At 34.4% G+C, this 22,815-nt stretch overlaps 1 protein-coding gene across 1 annotated transcript in view; it reads left to right on the forward strand.

Moving 5' to 3' along the window:
• The first annotated feature begins 614 nt into the window (after positions 1–614).
• The window catches only part of LOC143901193 (ATP-binding cassette sub-family G member 1), a 30,134-nt gene continuing 7,933 nt past the window's right edge, over positions 615–22,815 (forward strand). The window contains exons 1-5 of the mRNA XM_077413267.1: positions 615–870; positions 5,830–6,142; positions 20,424–20,541; positions 21,229–21,409; positions 22,202–22,347. Coding sequence (XP_077269393.1) covers positions 5,968–6,142; positions 20,424–20,541; positions 21,229–21,409; positions 22,202–22,347 — 620 coding nt within the window. The 5' untranslated portion in view covers positions 615–870; positions 5,830–5,967. The remainder of the gene's footprint in view (positions 871–5,829; positions 6,143–20,423; positions 20,542–21,228; positions 21,410–22,201; positions 22,348–22,815) is intronic.

The following is a 22,815-nucleotide window of genomic DNA, read 5'->3' on the forward strand; positions in this document are numbered from 1 at the left end:
TACTGCTATATGTGGTTATCGCTCGCAGATGATATAAATGTTATCAGCGAATAAACTTGTTTTTCATTCAATGGAACAATAAAGCTTATTCATTAAATTTCGGTAAAGTGTTAGTATGTAGGATGAGCAAAGCTCGAATAGATAATAATGAGATATATCAATTTTCTTTCTTTCCCCCTCTCGTTTTTATCCAACAGCCATCGCACGATAAATACACACTATGCATGTAGGTTCCCTTTGATTTTTTTTTTTTTATACAAATTAAAAATTAAAGCCGATTAGAGCCATTAGTGAGAACAGGCCACGCGATGCAAAATTGATCTCACCCCGAAACAGACGACTCCAACAACCGGTTTAAATTTCGTAGAAGGCAAAAATTGGCGGGGATGCGACTACAAAAGAAATCGATATACGCGCAATGGCGCCAAACCAACCAGAACTCGGAAGCCGCCGTTTCGTCCGCGCTAAAAGGCATCACGTTTGTTCCCGCCCATGGAACCCGGCCGATCTACGTCAAAAATGCTGCGACATCCGCGCCTCGTTCGGCCTCATCCCGTATTTTGATCGCGCAAACTACGACGCTGATCATCTTCATGACACCCACCACCCACCACAGTACCACACCGCGTGCGACGGTCTCTATACAGCGTAACGAGGAGCGCCCGTTGCGAGGCTCATGCCGTACATATAAGTACACCAACGGGAGAGATATAGCTCGTGCGGGAGCTAGCCAACGTTATTTCCGAGTCAGTCTACGGCCGTTGCTGGTTGCGGTACGCCGACGTGTTCTGCAACGTTCTGCCGCCACTGCGGTTCCTCCGTCACCCAGCAGTGTGATCGTGCAGATTGACGAACCGCGGGTTCGACAACGTGAGTTATTCGCGTATAACTTCGATAACATACCGTAATTTTCCAGCAATAGTGAAAAATCGGAGCAAAATTGAAGCATTATTCCAGCAAGACGTCGGGACCGTTAAACGTTAAATCGATCATTCGCGATGCAGAATCATCGGGCCACTTCCGGAGCGTTCTTATCTACGGACTTTGGCATTCAGTTCCGCAATATATTTATCTTAAAATGCTTGTGAGTGCGAGCCAGTAATTTTCCAGTCGCAAATAATCCAAGTTCTGAGAATTTGAGAAACTACATTTCGGACATTGCAAGTGAATAACTATTTTTTTTTCAACTTCAACTGAATTCGAACAGAATTTAAGAGCTAGTTGGGAAGACAAAGTTGAAATTTAATGCGCGAAAAGACAAAGGAATTAAAGAATTTGCAGGCAAAGGAAGGAGTGTAAAACTTGTGGAACCTTGCATCTTTTGCGCAATGCAAATTTTGATAAACAATTAAAAAATATTGTAAATAAAAAAAACAAGATAATGTGCGGTCGTGCATAGGATACGTTACGAAAACAACGAACTTTGTGCTGACTGTTGATTAACGTTTTCATTTCTTATTTTTCCTTCTTACCCACGCTCTTCTTACGTTTTACTTATTGCTTATCTTAATACTAATTTTGCACACGCAACTCGTAATGAATAAAGAAAATGTGTCAAAACGAGTGTGAAATTCAGTATTGTTAAAAGGAAAAGTGGTCCGGAATGGCGTTCGAATTTAACCCTAGCTCGCCACATTCCGGTCCAGTGGATCGCCGAACGTTTTTCGGTTTTCTAGTTTTCACCAAATAACATAATTTTCTAGTTTCCTTACAATAAGTTCAGTTTAAATTCAAATCATTTTCTTGACCTGATATTATCACATAAACATTTTATTTAGAGCCTGTATTTCCAATTTCAAGCTACAATACAAGCTTAAAAATATTAATTAGAATGAAAATGACAATGCAGACCGGAGTGTGAAGAATTAAGAACTCGAAAATATAAGTTTGGCTGGTTATGGTTAAAAACGTAGAAAAAATCGTGAAGGAATTTGAAGCGCAGTTCCACGAAATATGCTGCCGCACGTCAGACGTCGAAAACGCGTGCACCAACAATTCTTCACGACGCCGCCGTGTGATTTTCGCGTGCACGTGCGTTACGCGGAAACAGACTTTCCTGAAACCGCACAATGCGCGGCGGTAAAACCGGAAGAGAGCACGGTCGTTGCAGCCGGCAGGGTTGCGGCCGCGACACGGGATCGGGAGGACGACGACGTCACGTCGTTGCCCTCGCCGGTCATAGCGGATCGTAAATAAATCAGGCCCTTTGATCGCGGTGCGTGACTAAGCCTGACAGTGGAATAAACTCGGCGGAAGGCCGAGTTATTCAACGCGGCTCGTAAAACACAGTCGTATTGTACACCCGTCGAGATAATTCTCGCATCCGGTGTATAGGGCTGTTGCTCTTCGACAGCTTCGAAGCTTCGAAATTAACTTCGAACCTTCGAAGTTTAAGCAAGTATCTTCGAAGCTTCGAAGTTTTGAAAAATATATTCGACAAGCGACATATAATTGCATAAATTTTATTCAGATTTGGTCATATAATTTTATAAATTTTATGTGTGTTTATTGTAGTACTATTACGATTTTGATTCTACGAAGCTATGAAATTTCGATCTTCGAAGATTTTAATGCGCATGTCAAACTTTCAAATCTCTGAGGCTTCGAGTATCGAAGCCTTCGAAGCAAATCACCAGCCCTAATTCGGAGTGCGGAATAAAAACGGGACGGAAAAAACACGATCTCGTGAACATTTTTATAAATGTCCATTTCCATCAATGCAGATTAATTTTGGTGGATTTTTATCTTTTTTTCTGGTTCTAAGAATTAAAAAAGAAGGTAAAAAGTAAGTTCGAGATTAGAGTTAATCTAGATTGCTAGAAGTGAATCCACATTATCGAGCCAAACCGCGAACCGAGTCCCGAACCGAATCTCGAGCAGAACTTGCAGACGAACCTCAAATCGAACTCCATCGTGAACCGCGAACATGAGTTAAAATTTTTTCAAGTTAAATCTCGTATTGAAATTTATAATAAAATTTATATAAATTCTTAATACATGTATGCAAAATGCATATTTATATTTACAATCGTATTTTTTAACATTGCAATATATATATTATAAATTTATTGCGTATTTATCACAGGTTTAGAGTATGTTTATGCAATATTAATTCTAAATTTTGTTTTATGGTTTAAAAAGAAATTAAATTTTGAATACAGAAAAATAATAAAAGCACATATACATATATTCACTCACCCCTTTTCCTGTTTCCATACTTTTTTTATTTTTGCTTTTTTTTTTTGCAGAGATGCCAATATAATGTCGTCATCTATTTGTCACTATCACATGTCACTATCACATTCGAGTTCTTTACTTATTTCTTCTTATAAAAAAAGTATGAAAACAGGAAAAGACGACTAAATATGTGTATACATATGCGTGCTTTTATTATTTTCTTGTATTCAAAGCTTAATTCCTTTTCAAACCATAAAACTATATATTTAGAGTGGTTACAACTATATTTAATATTGCATAAACACATACTCTAAATCTATGATAAATACGCAATAAATTTATAATATATATTGCAACGTTAAAAATACGATTGTAAATATAAATATGCATTTTTTTAATTGTTATAATGTTCGGGATTTTTAGCGTCCCGTATATAATAATCTTCTATTTATCATAATCACTAATTAATTTTAAACATTTTTTATCAGACCATTCCATTTTGTCTATCAGTAGACGTGTAGACTGCACATACGTGGATAGAATCAAATACAGCGACTGGGCAATTACTCACGTTATCTTTCATCGTTCATTTTTTGTTTTTTGTCATTATTTGTCTAGCTCGAAGCTTAACTACCAGTCTACCACCCGACAAAGCGTGTAATCTGATCATAAATAGCTATTATATAATAGCTATTTATATAGCTATTTATGATCAGATTACACGCTTTGTCGGGTGGTAGACTGGTAGTTATGCTTCGAGCTATACAAATAATCACAATAAACAAAAAATGGATTATAAAAGTTAACGTTAGTTATTGCCCAGTCGCAGTATGGGATTCTATCCACGTAGGTGCAGTCTACACATCTACTGATAGACAAAATGGAATGGTCTGATAAAAAATGTTTAAAATTAATTAGTGATTATGATAAATAGAAGATTATTATATACGGGACGCTAAAAATCCCGAACATTATAACAATTAAAAAAATGCATATTTATATTTACAATCGTATTTTTAACGTTGCAATATATATTATAAATTTATTGCGTATTTATCATAGATTTAGAGTATGTGTTTATGCAATATTAAATATAGTTGTAACCACTCTAAATATATAGTTTTATGGTTTGAAAAGGAATTAAGCTTTGAATACAAGAAAATAATAAAAGCACGCATATGTATACACATATTTAGTCGTCTTTTCCTGTTTTCATACTTTTTTTATAAGAAGAAATAAGTAAAGAACTCGAATGTGATAGTGACATGTGATAGTGACAAATAGATGACGACATTATATTGGCATCTCTGCAAAAAGAAAAAGCAAAAATAAAAAAAGTATGGAAACAGGAAAAGAGGTGAGTGAATATATGTATATGTGCTTTTATTATTTTTCTGTATTCAAAACTTAATTCTTTTCAAACCAGTAAAACAAAATTTAGAATTAATATTGCATAAACACATACTCTAAACCTGTGATAAATACGCAATAAATTTATAATATATATATTGCAATGTTAAAAAATACGATTGTAAATATAAATATGCATTTTGCATACATGTATTAAGAATTTATATAAATTTTATTATAAATTTCAATACGAGATTTAACTCCAAAAAATTTTAACTCATGTTCGCGGTTCGCGATGAAGTTCGATTTGAGGTTCGTCTGCAAGTTCTGCTCGAGATTCGGTTCGGGACTCGGTTCGCGGTTTGGCTCGATAATGTGGACCCTCCTTTAGACGCACAATTTCGTAATTGCGTCGTACACAACGTCGTACGCGAGGCGACTACGTCACCGAATGTCGGCGTCGGTGTCCCATATAAATAAGTTGTACCGATTTTGTAAGGGATAGAAGAAAATAAGTTTTATGTCAGGAGCGTCTTCCAAGAGCCAATTATTCGACGTCTCCTTGACCTTCATTTCTAAATCCAGCTAGACACATTATCGTCTCTGACGAGAGCGCGAGGGCACGCGCGCGCGCGCATTCTCGTATGTGTGTTTATTAGTCGTAATTCACCGACGGACGTCGCGGATGCTCGATCGAACATCGAACACTCACACGGCTGAAGTTCAATGCGCCGCATAAGATTTCCGTAGTGGCGCATCGCGCATGCGTGTCATGTAAAATTCTGGAACGACTATCGTTCACCTTGGTTGTTTATTACGTACGTTCTATAATACACGTGGCGATTCACACGTGGCGATTCACGTCTAAGGGCCACGTGTAATCGTCGTCGGAGATTTCAAAAGAAATGCAAAAAAGATGAGAAAAAAATAGAGAAGAAAAAAACGGTCTGTTTCCTTTATGAAAGAAGACTTCCAGGAACATTCTAAATGCTGTAAAACACACATGTTGTCATAACTCGCGAATATGACGAAACGCAGAGCTACGAACAATTCTTTTGACCTATCAAAAGAAGAACATATTAAGATACCTAGACAGCACGCATGTCTAAAATCGAAATATATAAGACTTGAAGATATTTTAAAGATGTCTTAAAGATGCTCTCCGGATATTTGCAAGTGTCATTTTTTTCTGCACAATGTAAAATTGGTAACCACGCTTTCGAGCGCGCGAAACTTCATTGTCCTCTTTTCTTCTTCTTTGAATTTACGTTGACACTTATTTTTCTGTTCGTTTGCTTTCAGTTAAAATCATTTCTTTCCGCCCGCATCGTTTCCCCGTCGATGCCGAACGACTCGTTGTACCGCAAAAAAAGTATCGCGTGATGACAGCTGCCAGCTGAAGATAAACGTTCTCGAGAACTCCGGTGTGGGAAAATCGTCATGGACCTTACTCCAGAAAACAACCTAAATGGAACCGATAACGGCGTCCACGAGAGTGCGAAAGATGCCTTCAACAATGGCAACGGCACTACATGTATGTCGTATCTCTCCAAAATGGCTGCGGTGGATATTGAATTCAATGATGTGACATTTTCAGTGCCGAGCTCTCGGAAAGGTAATAAATCTTTTTTTCTAAAGGGGATGCTGGATTGACGGCCGAACTTTCTCGATGTCGATAATGTCAACATTTCTAATTTTGTTTTTTCTATAACTGTCTTTGTCTAACGAAATGACATCTGTCCTTGTTCGATTGCTGCGCCATCTCTCGCTACACGCAACTTTTTGGACCATTTTTGTAATAATGTGAGAACAGATGTGCAAAGAGATGTACAAAGCCGCGCGTTTTCAGTTCAAACTTCATAAGAAAAAGTATAAAGAGTATCGAAAAGTTGCTCTTTAAATATGTATATATTGTATATGCAAAGCTGAGTATTTAATGGTTAAGCCAGAATAGTTTCGTATAAGTTTCGTTACGTGCGGAATAGTCAATAGCCAACGCGGTATAGTCTTCTTTTTTTAGGAATCCAGTAATCAATCACGTTTCAAGATTAATACATGATTGGCATGATTAATGCTGAAGGTCTTACGTTATTTACTTTATAAGGTTGAATTTTTTTTGCATGCGCGAAATCTTTATATTTTCATAACGCAATATACTCTTCTTTTTTGGAATTTGATAACCAATCACACTTTAAAAATATCGTAAACTAATAGATAGATTTATTGAATTTCAGCTATACAAAGCCATGAAATAAACTTGGTTTACAATATACCTTAAACACACTCATACCAACTTTTTTAACTTAACGCGTAACACTGTTAATTCCTTAATCTATACTTTTTTAATTTTTTCTGAAAAAACCACCCCTTAAACCCTACACGCCTAAACCCATTATTTGCACGTTAAACTCACAACTTAAACTCATGCAGTAATACTTGATCTAGTCCGCTTCGGCAGTATCAAGCCAAGAAACGAATATTATTCACCTATACACACACACACACATACCTTCTTACCGCAACGCGCAACACTAATATTCCCTATATTTCTTTTATTTCGAAATTCTTCCCAAATCTCCTTTAGACTCATATCTCGCTTTGTCTCTAAAATAACATTCCTTACATCCTAAAACTTATAAAACTTGAATTCTAAATCAATGCATATTTTCTATAAACTTAATAATCCAAAACCTAATTCTCTCTTTTTCTTTATCCTTACCTTTACCTTAATATTACGACCATTTTCCTGTTTTTCAATCACATCTTAATATATTAATAATTATTTACCTTTACCTTCAAATATTAACGTAACTCTCTCATCTTACAATACATATAATAAACTTGACTAATAACAAATCTCTTGCTACCTAACTAATGCTATCCTATGTCCCCAGCTTTTCCAAACTTATCACACCTCCCTATATGCACCTACCCCTCCTCTTCTTTTTCTTCCAATATATTATCTTCTTAATCTTCCTGATCTTTTAGATTCATTTCTAATTTAACTCGAATCACTTCTATGCCCTCGGATCGCTCCATTCCTCTTCCTTATTTGCCAAATTTTTCGACACTGCTCCTCCTTCACTCCTAGTAAATTGCCTCCCAGCTCTTCTTCTCTCGTTCCCACCGAAGCAACATTTATTTCCTTCTCGCATGCGCGTTCTCTAGTTATCTTCCCATGCCTCCTATCTACCGTTGCATAATTAATATACCTGAATTCGCCTCCGTGTCATCCAAAGATTCTAATATTTCCAGAAAACTGCTGCGTCCTTTCAACTGTAACGTTCATACCTCCTAATTTTTTCTCCTTCCGCATTTCCTCTTCTCTTCTTCTTCTCTTCTTCTTCTTCCTTTCCATATCTCACTAAGCCTTGCGTGTCCTTTTAACTAATTTTCCTATTTCCATCTTCTTTTACCTTTTCTTTCCTACAACGCAGACAAGCTTCGCCAATCCTTGTTCCAGGAATACGCCAATAGCTTTCCTATAACTTTCTTTTTTTCATCTCATCTCTTCTTCATCGTTGGCTTAACCTTTCCTCAGCTATGCTTATCTTCTTTTACTTTCCATTTCCTAGAACACCTCTAGGCCCGCCCATCCTTGTGTCCTAGCTTTATTTTACCTTTCTTCTTTCTATCTCCATTGACCCGGAACTCGAGATTTTTGACTGCTTTTACTTCTTCCTTCTTCAATAATCCTCTTCACATTTAATCCTCCCTTGTTTCGTATAGCTTCTTCTATAACAGCGCTTTTTTCACCTACCTCTTGTCCTCTCCTCTGTTTTCTATCCTCTATCTCTTCTATCTCTTATTCTTATTCTTGATCCTATATTTCCTAGTCTAAAATTTGTCCCAATCTAAGATTTACATGTGTTCTGAGTTCAACCTGTCATCTTTTCAACTATCTTCTTAACCTATACTTAATTTACGGTCGAAGGCTCCTTAGCTAATCATTTACCATACAACCCTTATGAAAAAGTAGTACTAGTTTTAATACTGGAAAAAGTATTGGTGAAAGTACTGAAAACATAAGTACTCAAAGTACTACTAAATTTGACCATACTGACTTTGTCAGTACTCCTTCCCAGTACTCATTCAGTACTCATCCAATACTCATTTAGTACTTCCTCCAGTACTTTCTCCAGTACTCCCCCAGTACTCCCTGCAGTACTTTCTTCAGTACTCCCCCAGTACTCCCCCCAATACTCTCTCCAGTACTCTTTTAGTACCCATTGAATACTCGTGGAATACTAACGTATGGCACAGGCGCAGTACTTGCGCAGTACTTTCCAAGTAAAACAGAAAGTTAAGATTGTAGGCTTAGAGTTTAGGAACTCTTGCCTTAGGCGACTAGCGCCCGAAAATATCTGATTTGGTCCCGTAGGGGGTCTCCTCTTATACAAATCGGTGCAGAATCTTGAACTCGAGAGAATGCTTGGGCGAGGCGACGCCTAGCGGCGTCGAAGCGAACTGCCCATTTTACTAGTGTTGCCGCGCGGGCGTGTATCACTGGTGGCGTGACCGCCACACAGATAATATCAAAATAACGTCATATTGACAGTTTAGTGTGTTAATTTAGTATTTTATTAATTTAGTATTTTTAAGATACGTGTTACGAAAAAGTAGTACTAGCAATCAGTATCTGAGTGATCAGTACTCGTAGTATTGACAGTATTAGTATATTAATACTCATGAATATTGCAGAATGGTCAGTACTGTGCCTATTACTTCTAACAGTACTGGCAGTACTATCATGATAATACTCCGAATATTAATCTGATAAAGTACTGACCACTTCAATACTTTGAAGTACTAATAAGTATTATTGCTTGTAGTACTGCCAATACTGTAAGCACTGACAGACACAGTACTGACCATTTTGCAGTATTCATGAGTATTAACATACTAATACTCTCAATACTACAAGTACGGATCACTCAGTACTGAGTACTGATTGCTAGTACTACTTTTTCGTAAGGGAATCTTCTTTACAATCATCGATCGAAACCTTCCTTATTTTACCTACATTACCTTTACCGCCTTTTCCGCCTAACTGATTCGTCACCATAACCTCTTCCTACCACGTTCGCTAAACATTTCTATACTACTTTTTTCTACTTGCATTCTACTATCTCTCTTCATTCTCATCGCATCCCCTACTTACACCCTATCTTTCCATTATCCCTACTTGCTACATACTAATCTTTAAACCCAGAAACAAAGCTAAAATCGCACAACGCACTTTCACCGCTACCATTCACACACGCGCCATCTAACCAAGTCCTCGTAAACTAATACATATTTAGTAGATAATTAATAAATAGATAATTAAAGATCTTAAATTATTTAATACTTGATAAGAATTGTTTCTTGTCTGCGGGATAAATAGTTTCGCGACGCGGCATAGTTTTTTTTTCTGGGAATCTGGTAATCACCGATTATATTCCTACAATTACTGATAAAATAAAAAGTAAATTTCAAGAGATAAATAACACATGACAATGCGTTATGCAATATAGGTAAAAGAAAATTGTTGCAAAGTATTGTTTTGCGCAAAGGTATTTATTCTGTACCCTAAAGCAATCTCAGATTGCGATTTATATACCACAGACAATAATAATCGAAACATTCGATTGCATTCATTATATCATTAGAACAATTATTTCTAATAAGAGTGTACTAATTATAAGAAACGCTGACGGCCATACTTCCCGAAGTGATATGCTTCATATTAATATAAACATTTATATATATATATATATAAAAACGGCAATCTATTCTAATTAAAGAATAGCATCTCGCAATTCATGCACTTTACAGCAACATTTCAGGCATGCAGTATTTGTTTTATATTTGCCAAATTGCTATTATCTCGCGTTGTATATTTTTTTGTAAATTGCAATTGCTTAAAACTATGTTTCGCAACTCGTGTACGAATCATCGCGTCACAATTGTAATAATAAAATATCACTACTTATTACTTTGTTTTTTATCAGGAAAAATGAACTGAATGTCATTGTTTTCGATAATATGATGATTGAAATGTATGAGAGATATGTAATCGGGAGATATTGCGTAGCAAGTATTACATAGTATTATCAAACTATATAATTACAGATAGCTGCCTGTCAATTAATTGATGAATGATTTGCCTGAACAAAGTACAGCGCAATTTTCAATTTGCAATAAAAAAGAATTTTCATGCTCTACATCGGCGAGCACGTCTAGTTTTAGCAATTTTTTCAAAATCAATATTGCAATATTTCTTAATTATTAATTAAACATTGGCGAGAATATTAAAGAATAAATGTAATTTTCTGCAGAATATAAACTTAAACTCCTTTGCCGCAAGTTTAAATTATTTCAAAAAATAACCCTTCTGCAATGATGGACATATAAATAATTACCTGAAAATTCTTACTGTCCTGTTACTGTCTATGAATTAATGCTATGATAGATTAACGCGTTTCGATAATCCATTTCGAATATTTAAAAATATAGAATTCTCGATCAATGTCATAACTGAAAAAGAAAAGCAAAAACAAGTACGCACATTGAATTGCCACGTTAGCTTGATTATAATTTCAAAGGTCGCCAGAACAAAAGTCAAGTCAGTCGTTTCAATAAAGACGCCGGCAGGTGAACAAACGGCATCCTTGATAAAGTGAGATAGACAATCATAATTTACATTGTAAATGTATTTTAGGTCATGTATCGCATAAGGAACGCACATTGCTTGCGTCACGGCGATGCTTGATTTTTTTTTAACAAAACAATAAACTTCGTGTGTTACAAAAAGTATAATAAAGAGGTATAGGAGCATACAAGTCAACCATGTCGAAAAAAAGGAATGCGTAAGTTTTACAATCTGTTTTTAATGTTAGTTTCAGACTCTACACGTGGTGCTTTTACCTATTAGAAGTTAGCCCTCCACTTTTAGAATTAACATATTTTCACGGTTGTGCTGAATTGTGCTAGGTTTGTGCTATATTGTGCTCGAATATTATAACCATAATATGAAAAATACAAAAGAAAATTTTAAAAAACGAATTTTTAGGTCAGCCCCCTACTTTTTGTTTTTTTCAATTTTTTCGATTGTGCTGAGTTGTGCTAACACACATTGTGCTAAAATATTATTTAAAAAAAATAATAACAAAAAAAGTTACGATAAAAAAATCAGCCCCCCACTTTTCGTTTTTTTCAATTTTTTTGATTGTGCTGAGTTGTGCTAAGTTGTGCTAACATTGTGCTAAAATATTATTAAAAAAAAAATAATAACAAAAAAAGTTACAATAAAAAAATCATTTTTGGATATAATTTATTTTTTTATCGTAACTCTTTCTGTTATTATTTTTTTAAAATAATATTTTAGCACAATGTGTTAGCACAACTTAGCACAGCTCAGCACAATCGAAAAAATTGAAAAAAAACGAAAAGTTGGGGGCTGACCTAAAAGTTCGTTTTTTTTAATTTTCTTTCGTATTTTTCATATTATGGTTATAATATTCCAGTACAATATAGCACAAACCTAGCACAATTCAGCACAACCGTGAAAATATGTTAATTCTAAAAGTGGGGGGCTAACTTCTAATAGGTGGCGCTTTTACTATCGTATATTACTATAGAAGAACGCAATTTGATCTTTAATCGCATTTTTGTTCCAAACTCATAAAAAATACTTCAGTTGTTCAGTTGAGTTATGCTAACAATAAATAGCCAAGTTAATTGCATTTTTTGCTACCATTCTTTTATTAGATTTTTTGCGATATCGTAATTCGATTACTTGTTTACAATCGGATTCGTGTCCTGATATAATCGCAGATCGTGTAAATTTAGCTGCATTGGACATCATTAACTTAAAGATATGACATACAGTAGCCCAATGGAGATACAACAGCTCGATTAGGTTAAAGTGGCGGTCTATCGAAATTCAATATTAATTTAATATTAATTCAGTATTATATATATATATATATATATATATATATATATATAAATTCATTTCTCTCAGATTCAGTATTCGATTCATTTCCCTCAGATTAATTGATAGAAATGACTGATTGAAGTTATTTTTAATCGCGGCGTTTATATAGCGCGTACATTGTACAAAATTATCTCTAAGCATATCACTAACAAGACAAGAAGTTAACTTTTCCGTTAGAATATTAAGTCGTTAAATCGCGTGCGATTTATCGCAACTTGCGCAAGAAAAGGAATTGCAGCCTTGAGATACTTCCATTATGTTGTTATGCATCTAAACCGTTCATTTTCTGACGATTACATCATATCATATACCTAAAACTTAGTCAGTCAAAAGAAGACCAATTAAAACGAATCATCTCCTTGACCGCGTTATTTTCAAATCCGCGGTTGGATAAAATTTTCAAACCAATCTAATCGAATTTAACCCACGCGAAGAAAAGTAATAGGAAAAATAATAAGATACTTATTTTTTTTCTTAGATGTCTTTTCCTATATCACATTGCAGTCAATTAAACCATCTGATATAAAATTTTCAATTCTCCCACTTCATTTCGCTCAGCCATTTTACCGAATCTCATTATTTATAGATTGATTTTGTGCTTATATTTTTTTGGCTTCTGTTTACATTCGTTTATTTTTACGTTCACTATATTACGATCTGTCAATTTAAGTTCTCTTTTTTTTTCCTATCCACCTTCCGATTAAACTGTTTTTATATTTTTTTTCCACAGCAGCTTTGCTGGCGTCTCATTCTTTTTATGTTTACAGATTTTCCATTTTTTTTAATGCTCTTGGTAATTATCCGGAATCAAGTCTCATCATATGTAACTTAGTTGTATTAAAAAATATATATGTTTTTTCCAAGCAGCTACACGTCGAGTAGTTAACTATGCAGACTTTGTTGAGGGGGATCGACTTGAAAGATATCACATTAGATATGTTGTAAAATCAAGACACGTACCACTACGTGGTTTCGTCGGTATTCCGCTTGCTCGAGTGAAGAATGTAAATTTTCATTTGTTTTCCATTCAACTCTTGCTCTCAAGAGTTTCTTGTTCCTCTCCTGAAGATTCCACGTTTTTCAGAAAAAGCGTGGTAAAGTCGATGCCTACAGGCACTTCATTGACGCCCCTTTTCCGCGATGCTGATTTATTCTTTCACCGTAGGCTACACTTACCGCTACACCCCACGTACATGTTTACGTATGATGTAATTTATGTCAAGATCATTTCACGCGGAAAATATTCTTGCCGTAATACAGGTATCTTCGCGCAACGAGGCGTGTAATGGAGTAGGTCATATGCGTTAAGTAACATATAGCACGGGCGTGCATTTCAATGATGTTGAATCGATATTTATCTGCATCGACAATTCTCTGGACGGGATGTATCTTAAGGCAATGACTCCTTACTCTCTCGACGTCTAATTAGATATCACGCGAGAACAACCGCGAGCAATGCCATAACTGACGAGTAAAAAATTACTTCGCGTTCGCAGTACAGAGAAATGAATCTATTACTTTAATGACAAAGATATATTGATTCACACTTGCGTCTGTGGCAACCTTTCAACTCGTAAATTTGAGACGTAGGAATTACAGGGAATCTTTTTCGCCCTAAAAATCACATTCGTATGCGATAAAATCGGATTCGTAAAAATGTTGCGAAGATATTATGATATATAGTTTTTCCTTTTGTAAGAAATTCCGCACAACGGTGAGACGTCGCGCCGATTGCGCCGATTGCGGTCTATAATAAAAATCCGTAATGCGATTATAATTTGTAACATTTCGCTTTCTATACAGACGTAATATTCCCGACGTTTCTCTCACAGATATGGTAACCTTCACTTGATCTGCTGTCAATGTAAGATAGCTTTATTAACGAAATATATTATTGCTACAAAAAATGTCATAATATGTCATTACAGCATAATGATTGATTTCAGAAAAAAACATTTGTCTAAATCTTGTTGGAAGAATATAATGTCATAATCTTTTAAAGCAGGGGGTGTAAAAGTTTGTGCCGTAAACGGAAATCTATAAAATATGCTTTGCTACCTTATTTGAGGTTGAAAGAAAAACTTTATACAAGGTTATATATTGTTTTATATAGGATTAGATTAGGTCTGAAAAGTCCCGAGACAGCGAAATATCTTGAAAAATATATATAATTTTTTCAGACAAAAGTAGTAAAACTTAAAAAGATCTATTTACTGGCCTTATGAGTTTGACTTTGGATGGTGTCGCCAAGATCAGTTCGAGATTATCATAAATTTTTTAAACGGGACTCCTTATTTTTTATCATATATTTTTATAGCTCCTCACGAGACCTTTTCAACACAAATTTTAGGATCTACCGTTTCGATGTTATTGAGCTTTTTTATGGTAATATTACGGTGATTGTGTGTGTGTAACTAATAAAAATATAGAATAAAGAAGAAAATAAGTTATAAAGAATATATAGAACAAAATAATAAAAGTTAAATAATAAAGAACAAAAACAAAATTAAGAACCTCGACCTTGGAAGTGCCATCTAAAGTCAAATTTATAAGACTAGTAAATAAACCTTTTTAAACCTTACAACTTTTGTCTAAGAAAATTTTCTATACAACTTATATTTCTCAAGATATTTCGCCGTCCCGGGACGTTTTGGACACCCTGTATAACTATGTATTTAGTATACTGTATAACTTTATACAATTATGTATATCAGGATGGGTGGTAATTTGTAGTACAACCGAGAACAAGGTGATTCTTCGTGCCAAAATAAGTCAAAATTGTACAATAATTTTTTTTCGTACGAGGCTTTGTTTTCGAAATAAACAACTTTGAAAATCTATGAAGTATACACGCACTTAACTATATATCTCGACTAACGGATCTTGCTACAGACTTCTATTCAAGATTTATTAAATCAACGAATTATGGATTGGCCGCGGAAGAGTATCTTTTAGTCCCTAAAATCGTCGGATCTACTCCGCTCGATTTTTATTTACGGTCATGTCAAAAGTTTAATTTACGCCATAAATAGTCAAAATATTGTTGCTCACTTAAGAGAACAAATTGTAGTAGCATTTCAAAAATTACAAGCTCAACCCACCTTGGCAAAAATGCATGAGTCTGTGATTAAAAGAGCACAGCTTTGTATTCAACAAGAAGGCCAACAGTTTCAACAGTTTCTTAAATGAATTTTAAAGTAAGAAATTAAAAGATTTTTTATTATTACCGGTGTCCCCAAACAAAAACACGAACAGAAATAGTAGTATATATAGCAAGACGAACTTCCTTGAATTCTTCCTTAAATCCTTTGGAGCGCTCCGGGAAAGCGCGACGTACGAGTGATCATTGTTCTCGGCGAAGAGCCAGAGGACACATCTCCGTCGCGTTAAAATCTCTCGAAAAATTGTAGAGCAAAGTTCGACGCTCGGTGATACGTTGTGCTATCGAGCGACTATGTATATCTATCGTTAAAACTTTATATTCATAATAATAATGTAAGAAAAAAAAACAAGAATTCTCCAAAGTGATAGTTGCGCGGTTAGTATATCCTACTGATTAGTCTCATGTACTTGATATAATATCTCTAGGCAGTATATAAAGTTTTGCGGGAGTTCTTCTAGAATATAGATAATAAAAATTATTTGAAACTTTAGAGACCAAAGTTATCGCGTAGAAATAGATAATTCTATATATCCTTGTCCGTTTTCGTCATGTTATTCTGCGATTCTCGTCAGTGAAAATACGTATTCCCAAAACGACCGAGTCAGAATCGTCATCCGATCTCTTTTTAGAAAAACGACCGGATGGAATAAGTAGTTGCTTATGTAGTAGTTAGAAGTCGAATTTCTAAAAATCCCTTCTTAGTGGGTGCGTCATGGAAGGAATATACTCCCCGAATTTCATGTTTCTAGGTTTAAGGATTTGGGCTGGGCGTTTGATGAGTCAGTCGGAACATTCGATTATATATATATATATATATATAGATATAGATATAGATAGATAGATAGATAGATAGATAGATGATTAAGGCAAAATCTTGAATTATGTTTTTAAGCACTTGTATGGGTAACCTTTGTAAGCAAAAACCAAGTCGATATCTCATCGGGCCCAAGAGATATTGAGAAAGTCGTGAAAACTCATTTTACCCCTTTTCACCCCCTTAGGAGTCGAATTTCTAAAAATCCCTTCTTAGTGAGTGCTTACGCCATGGAAAAAATATACTCCTCGAATTTCATGTTTCTAGGTTTAGAGGTTTGGGCTGGGCGTTGATGAGTCAATCGGGACATTGAATTATATATATAGGAGATATAATCTCGTACTTACTTATTCGCATTTCCGTTAACACAATATCATATATCATAAAAATACAGATGAGATGTAATTATCTAAAAAACAACGTAATATCTGTTAGAAGATTTTCATAACTTGCAATTAATAACACATTTTTATCGACTGGTTTATTAGAAATAATATCTCTTTCGCAAAAGTTCGAGATATAAACATTGTTAAAAATCATTAAGGAAAATTAGTAATTTAAGATTTACAACGTTATAATTGTTATATTCGAGATAATCGTGAATTGCAAATAGCAATAACAGTATAGATCGCAGTATTTCTCATTATAATCTACATATGTTTTTTACTGATTTAATTGTGAAATGAAAGATAACATAAGTTAAAGATAATACAAAGAGTCAAAGTACCGATAAACTGCATTATGTTAATTATTCGCTAATTGCGCATCTACATAATGAAGCGTCAACAAACATTTTTTTAATCTATACTTCTCTCATTAGTGTTCAGGCGAAGAAGAATAACTGTCAGCTCGTAAATAATTACAATCAATTCCTTTAATACCAATCATTCCTTATGAAGGAGGAAAAGATACTTTAAAACAGAATCGCTAGTGTTCCTTCTTTTTCGCAATTTCATACACATAAGACTTTGGCAATCAAAGCCGTTAATAAAAACAAGTTACGTAGCTCCTACAATCACAGGCACATAGATTTAATATAAGCGATTATCATGAAAACCAAGTGATCAGTGATGTGTAATTATACCGAGAATATCCGGTCAGCTTTTCCACATGCAAATTCCTTCTGTCGAGGAAAATAACGGAAAAATATTGCTGTTTGCAGTATTCTGTTACAGCGAATAAAAACGAGCTGATGATAATTGAATGCGACGCGGATAAAATATAACGCAATGTCGCGTTCGCCAGAGAGATATGTCACGCGCCTTAATTACAAATTTCCTCACGCAATTGCGTGGCAATGATTCACGGACATCTGTTTCACGCTTATACGGCGCGTGTACCAATTGGACCCGAACGATTATCGCTTCCTGCCATCGCGTCGCGATGCACACTATTCGCTCGTGCAGATTGAAAAAACATTTTCGTCGAAAATTACATCGAACGTATCTCAATCTTAGAGAAAAAAAAATTGTCACTATTTCATGTTCAAGTATTCAGCAAAGGACAGTTACTTTAATGAACTAGTGACAGTAAACGTAGTTCTAATACGTTGTTGGTTGCGGCACAGTTGTTACTGTGCCCGTCTGATTTTTATTATATTGGCAATTTTTTCTAATTTTATTATGTTCTTCAATCTTTTCTACCCCTATTTCATATATAATTTTTTAAAGTTTAGTTGATTAGTTCTTGAATTATATATAAGCGAAAGAAATGTGCAAATTTCTAATTTGTACACTTTTTCCTATTACGTTAGCAATTTTTTCTAATTCTATTACATTCTTCAATCTTTTCTACCCCTATTTCATATATAATTCTTTAAAATTGATTAATTCTTGAATTACATACGTTAGAATTTGCTAGGAATACGTAAATACATAGAAGCCTAATACCAAATCTTAAAGTATTATATATGAAATAGGGGTAGAAAAGACTGAAGAATATAATGGAATTAGAAAAGTTGCCAATAATTAATAATAAGCTACCTAATGACGTATTAATCATTACTCTATGATTACTAGTTTCGAAGATATAAGATAACTTCAAAACGTAACGATAGCGCGGTGCGAGGGCGTCTGAAAGCGACATGTACATTTTTCATGATCTCGGTGCGCATCGCTTTACTTGCGGTTGATGCATGAGTCGGCAGTTTCAGGTCAAGAAACCTTCTTTGTGATTCTGCAAAGGATAACGATTGAAGCGTGACTCACGTTTTCGCGAGACGTGTTAGATGCATCGATGGGAACACACGCGCGAGTCGCGGTCGCTTTTTCTTCTGCGCGGAGACAAAGCGAGGGAATGATAGATGGATGCTGACATACTGCCAGTTAAATATGACAGCGCGTGACAAACAAAGAAGAATAGCCGTCTTGTAAAAATCACGCGCAAATTGTATAATTCGATCACGGTCAGCTGCTGCATAATGCAACCGCGTTTGCTGTTTGTGCAGCTCTTCGTGGAGAAGCTAAGACCTTGGACAAACTCACGTGAAATGCTCAAAAATAAAGATAATGAGAGCTTAGCGGTATACATATCGTTATTTCAACTATTTAATAGAGCAACCTGCCGAGGGAAATGACATAAATGAGGCAAATTACTTGAATGCCGACTGCCGACAGTAGAAGAATACATTCATCTGAAGTAAATCAAGCAGAACATTTTTACTGCTTATTTTAGTTTGAAACATATTACACTCATATTATTATTTTTACGTTAATATAAATTACTTTATTTTTATATACAATTATAAATTATCGCACTACGCAAAAACGTAAATATTTCCTCAGTGTTTTCGTTAATCTAATCATATTTACTACAATCAAAGCGCAAGTATACACGTTACAAGTATTTGTGCGTGTGTGTTATGTAGCAGAAAACGATAAGAGAATGACACTTGAGAAATATATGCTAATTTTGTGTTCTTGTTGCGTAACTCAGTTGTTCCGATAACGTCAATAACAAGTAAGACCGTGAACTCGATTATATACGATTAAACGCACAAAGTATACACTGAGAAAAAAGAATACTTGGGCCGATGTTCATTATAGTCGGATCTTATAATATTTCAGACTGTCTTAGTTACAATCTTAAGATATCATTAACCAATCACAGAGCCGTATATTAGCATCTTAAGATATTACTTAAGACGATCTTGAAATAAGATCTATAAATACCGGCTTTAAAAATTTATTTGTGGAATATAAGGTTTATATTTCACAGAAATAAATCTCTTATTTAAATACGGTGAAATATTTTATTTCTAATAAATAAACCATATATTTTATTTTTTTTAATAAGTATTATTTATTGTACATTTCCTCGGCATAAAAATTATTTAATTGCAAATATCGAACTTTTTAAATTTATATAAATCGAGATATTTCTAATTATAATAAATTATATATGTTTATAAAAATACATTATTAGACATAAAAAGATCTAAATGACATGTAATTTTATATGATTATGTACAATAAACATTAGTTTTAAGAGATTTTTATACACGATATGATATAGTCACTGTTTTAATGATCAATCAGCACGAATAAATTATCCAAAGTTGAGTTCTTTATTGCTTGTAATAAAGAATTCCGGTAATATATGCCTATAAAAAGAGAATGTGTCTTCGTGACCGAGTGATACAGATGGTATCGCTAATGAGCTCAAGGAGATGCGCAAAGGTCTCTTTTTCGCTTACCTCATACATCTTATGTAAAGTCAGAGCGATGACACTATAATAGCTTCATCACCTATACATCGCCTTACTAATAAAGTCTATCGACAATTAACTTTTATAGTCGTTTATTAAAATAAGGTTGTTATGGTAATTATCTCCATCCGGCAGTGCGTTGCCTTGCACATCAAATGTTTCCGATACTTTAATCACAAAAAATCGTTGTTATTTGCGTAAAATACCGCTTAACTTTCTGTTAAATTTATAGAATCGAAGATGCTTTTGAGGGGACTCAGCGGACAATTCAAGTCGGGCGAGCTGACGGCGATTCTGGGTCCATCCGGTGCTGGGAAATCGACGCTACTCAACGTTCTCGCGGGATACAAGTCAGTATAATAATCGCAATTTTAATAATTATTTAATCGGATAGCAAATTAAATTGGTTACTGATAATAAAGTTGATAATAAAATTGAGTATAATTGCATGATTAAAAAATTATAGTCGGGATATGCATTTTTATAGTGAATTCTCTTGTAATACTAAGTAATATAAACTAATAATATAAAATACTATAAATTATATTGTAATTATAGAATTTTCAACTATATTTTTTAATCGGTGTAGTCTTATTATTTTTTCCAGTGATCTAACGATCAGGATTTTGTCAATGTAAATGTCAGAATAGTATAACATTGTTTTGGTTTTACATTTTCATTCGGATATAATATTCTTCTCAGATTCATTTACCGGAGATTATACTAACCGGGATTAGTTGTCTATGTCAGCATTCATGCGAGGTTTCATCGGATAAACACTACAGTCTGCAAAAAAACTTTTTTACTAAACTTCAATAATTGTTGACCTTGTTGAATCGACCTGTGACATATCGATTGAATAATCAATGATATTAAAATTAATGCAATGCGTTACTACAAACTGTATCCTAATACAAAAGAAGTGACAAGCGGCAAAAAGTTTTCCAGCGTTTCACAAAAAACGTGCGACGTTTTTCCTTTTCTCTTTCAATATATGTATATGCAAATAAAGTGAAAAAAATCTGCTCCGGTTACAGATGCACGGACATAGGTGGCTCGATAAGTATAAATGGACAACTGCGGGATATGCATGAATTCAAGAAGATGTCGTGTTACATCATGCAAAACGATCTCGTACAACCAAATCTCACAGTTTATGAGGCTATGTCCTTCGCCGCCGACTTAAAGCTCGGCAAAAGGAAATCGAAATGCGACGCTGTAAGTAGAGATCTCGGCCTTTTATATCACAGCTAGGATACTGGAAGACGAACGAATTGAGAAAACGCAATTTAATAACGCAATGCGTCAGACTATTGTAAAACTAAAAGTGGCAAGCGACGACAAATTTTCGGCATGCCATAAAATCATACGATTTTTTTTCTACAGCAATAAAATGGTTTAAAATTCGAAGACAACACGAGAAAGTAATACACAGCGAAATTGCACACAAGTTAATGACGTGTGGATAGATAATTCTTAAAATAAAATAACATATCAGCTATTTTTTATGCAACTCGTGTATAATCATCTCTCCCTCTATCTTCTGCGATTAAGTTTTTTCTTGCAATACTGCTGCGTAATTCTGTGCTGATAATAATGTAGTTTAATTTCAATAATTCGCTCAAAGAAATTTAACCTGAAATGCTAATCCCATGCATTGGAGAACCAATAAACTATTGTTAGCCATATCGTTAAACGTACATCCCACAACTCGTAAAATAACGTATTTTACACTCGTAAACAAAATTTCGATAGAATCGCAATCAGTAAAGGAAAAGAAGCCAAAAAATTTTCCACAAGTCAAATTCGGGAGTGAATCGTAGTATTTGATTACTTTATAAATGTTCTTTTTTTTACGCCTTTACGAGTAAAATTGCGTAACGTCCGGCAGTTCAGTATGTTTTTATGTGTAACATTGAGTGATCAAAAGCGCTTTTTTTTTACGGCGCAAATTGCACGCAAAATAAATCACGAAGATACATTTCGCATAATATCAATAATTGGTTTCAGATAGAGGAAATCTTAAGTACTCTCAGATTAACCGGAACGCGAAATACAATCACAGACAGGCTCTCCGGTGGTGAAAGAAAGAGGCTGTCAATCGCACTAGAGCTCGTAAATAATCCGCCTATCATTTTCCTCGACGAACCGACCACGTAAGTATTAATCGCAATTAGAACTGATTATCTTAATTTCCTAGTTACATATATACCTCAATAACTTATACCATTCATAAGAGGATCATATATGTCAGTTCGTATCATAATAGCTGTCAATATATTATGCGAATATATGATTGATAGATTAAATATCCGACAAATACAGTTCGTATCTGTTGACGCAGTTTCAAACTCTCTACACGGAGATAATTTTCTGTTATATTTTACTGTTAAATTCACTATAAACTTGGGACAATTTGGCAACAAAGGAATTTTTGAAATATACAAAAAATATTTTACAAACAACGTGATAAAAATTACCAAGCAGATTGGTAATTTTTGAAAAATTATTAAAATTTCCTACATATATTTTAGTAAAATTAATCAAACATATTTTATATTTTAATGTAACAAATATTAATATTTTTTATTATGGTAGATATTAATCAGAATAACGCATAAAAT

The sequence above is a fragment of the Temnothorax americanus genome, unplaced genomic scaffold (genome assembly GCF_048541705.1).
Source record: "Temnothorax americanus isolate GAGA-0224 unplaced genomic scaffold, ASM4854170v1 Scaffold32, whole genome shotgun sequence".
Lineage (NCBI taxonomy): Eukaryota > Metazoa > Arthropoda > Insecta > Hymenoptera > Formicidae > Temnothorax > Temnothorax americanus.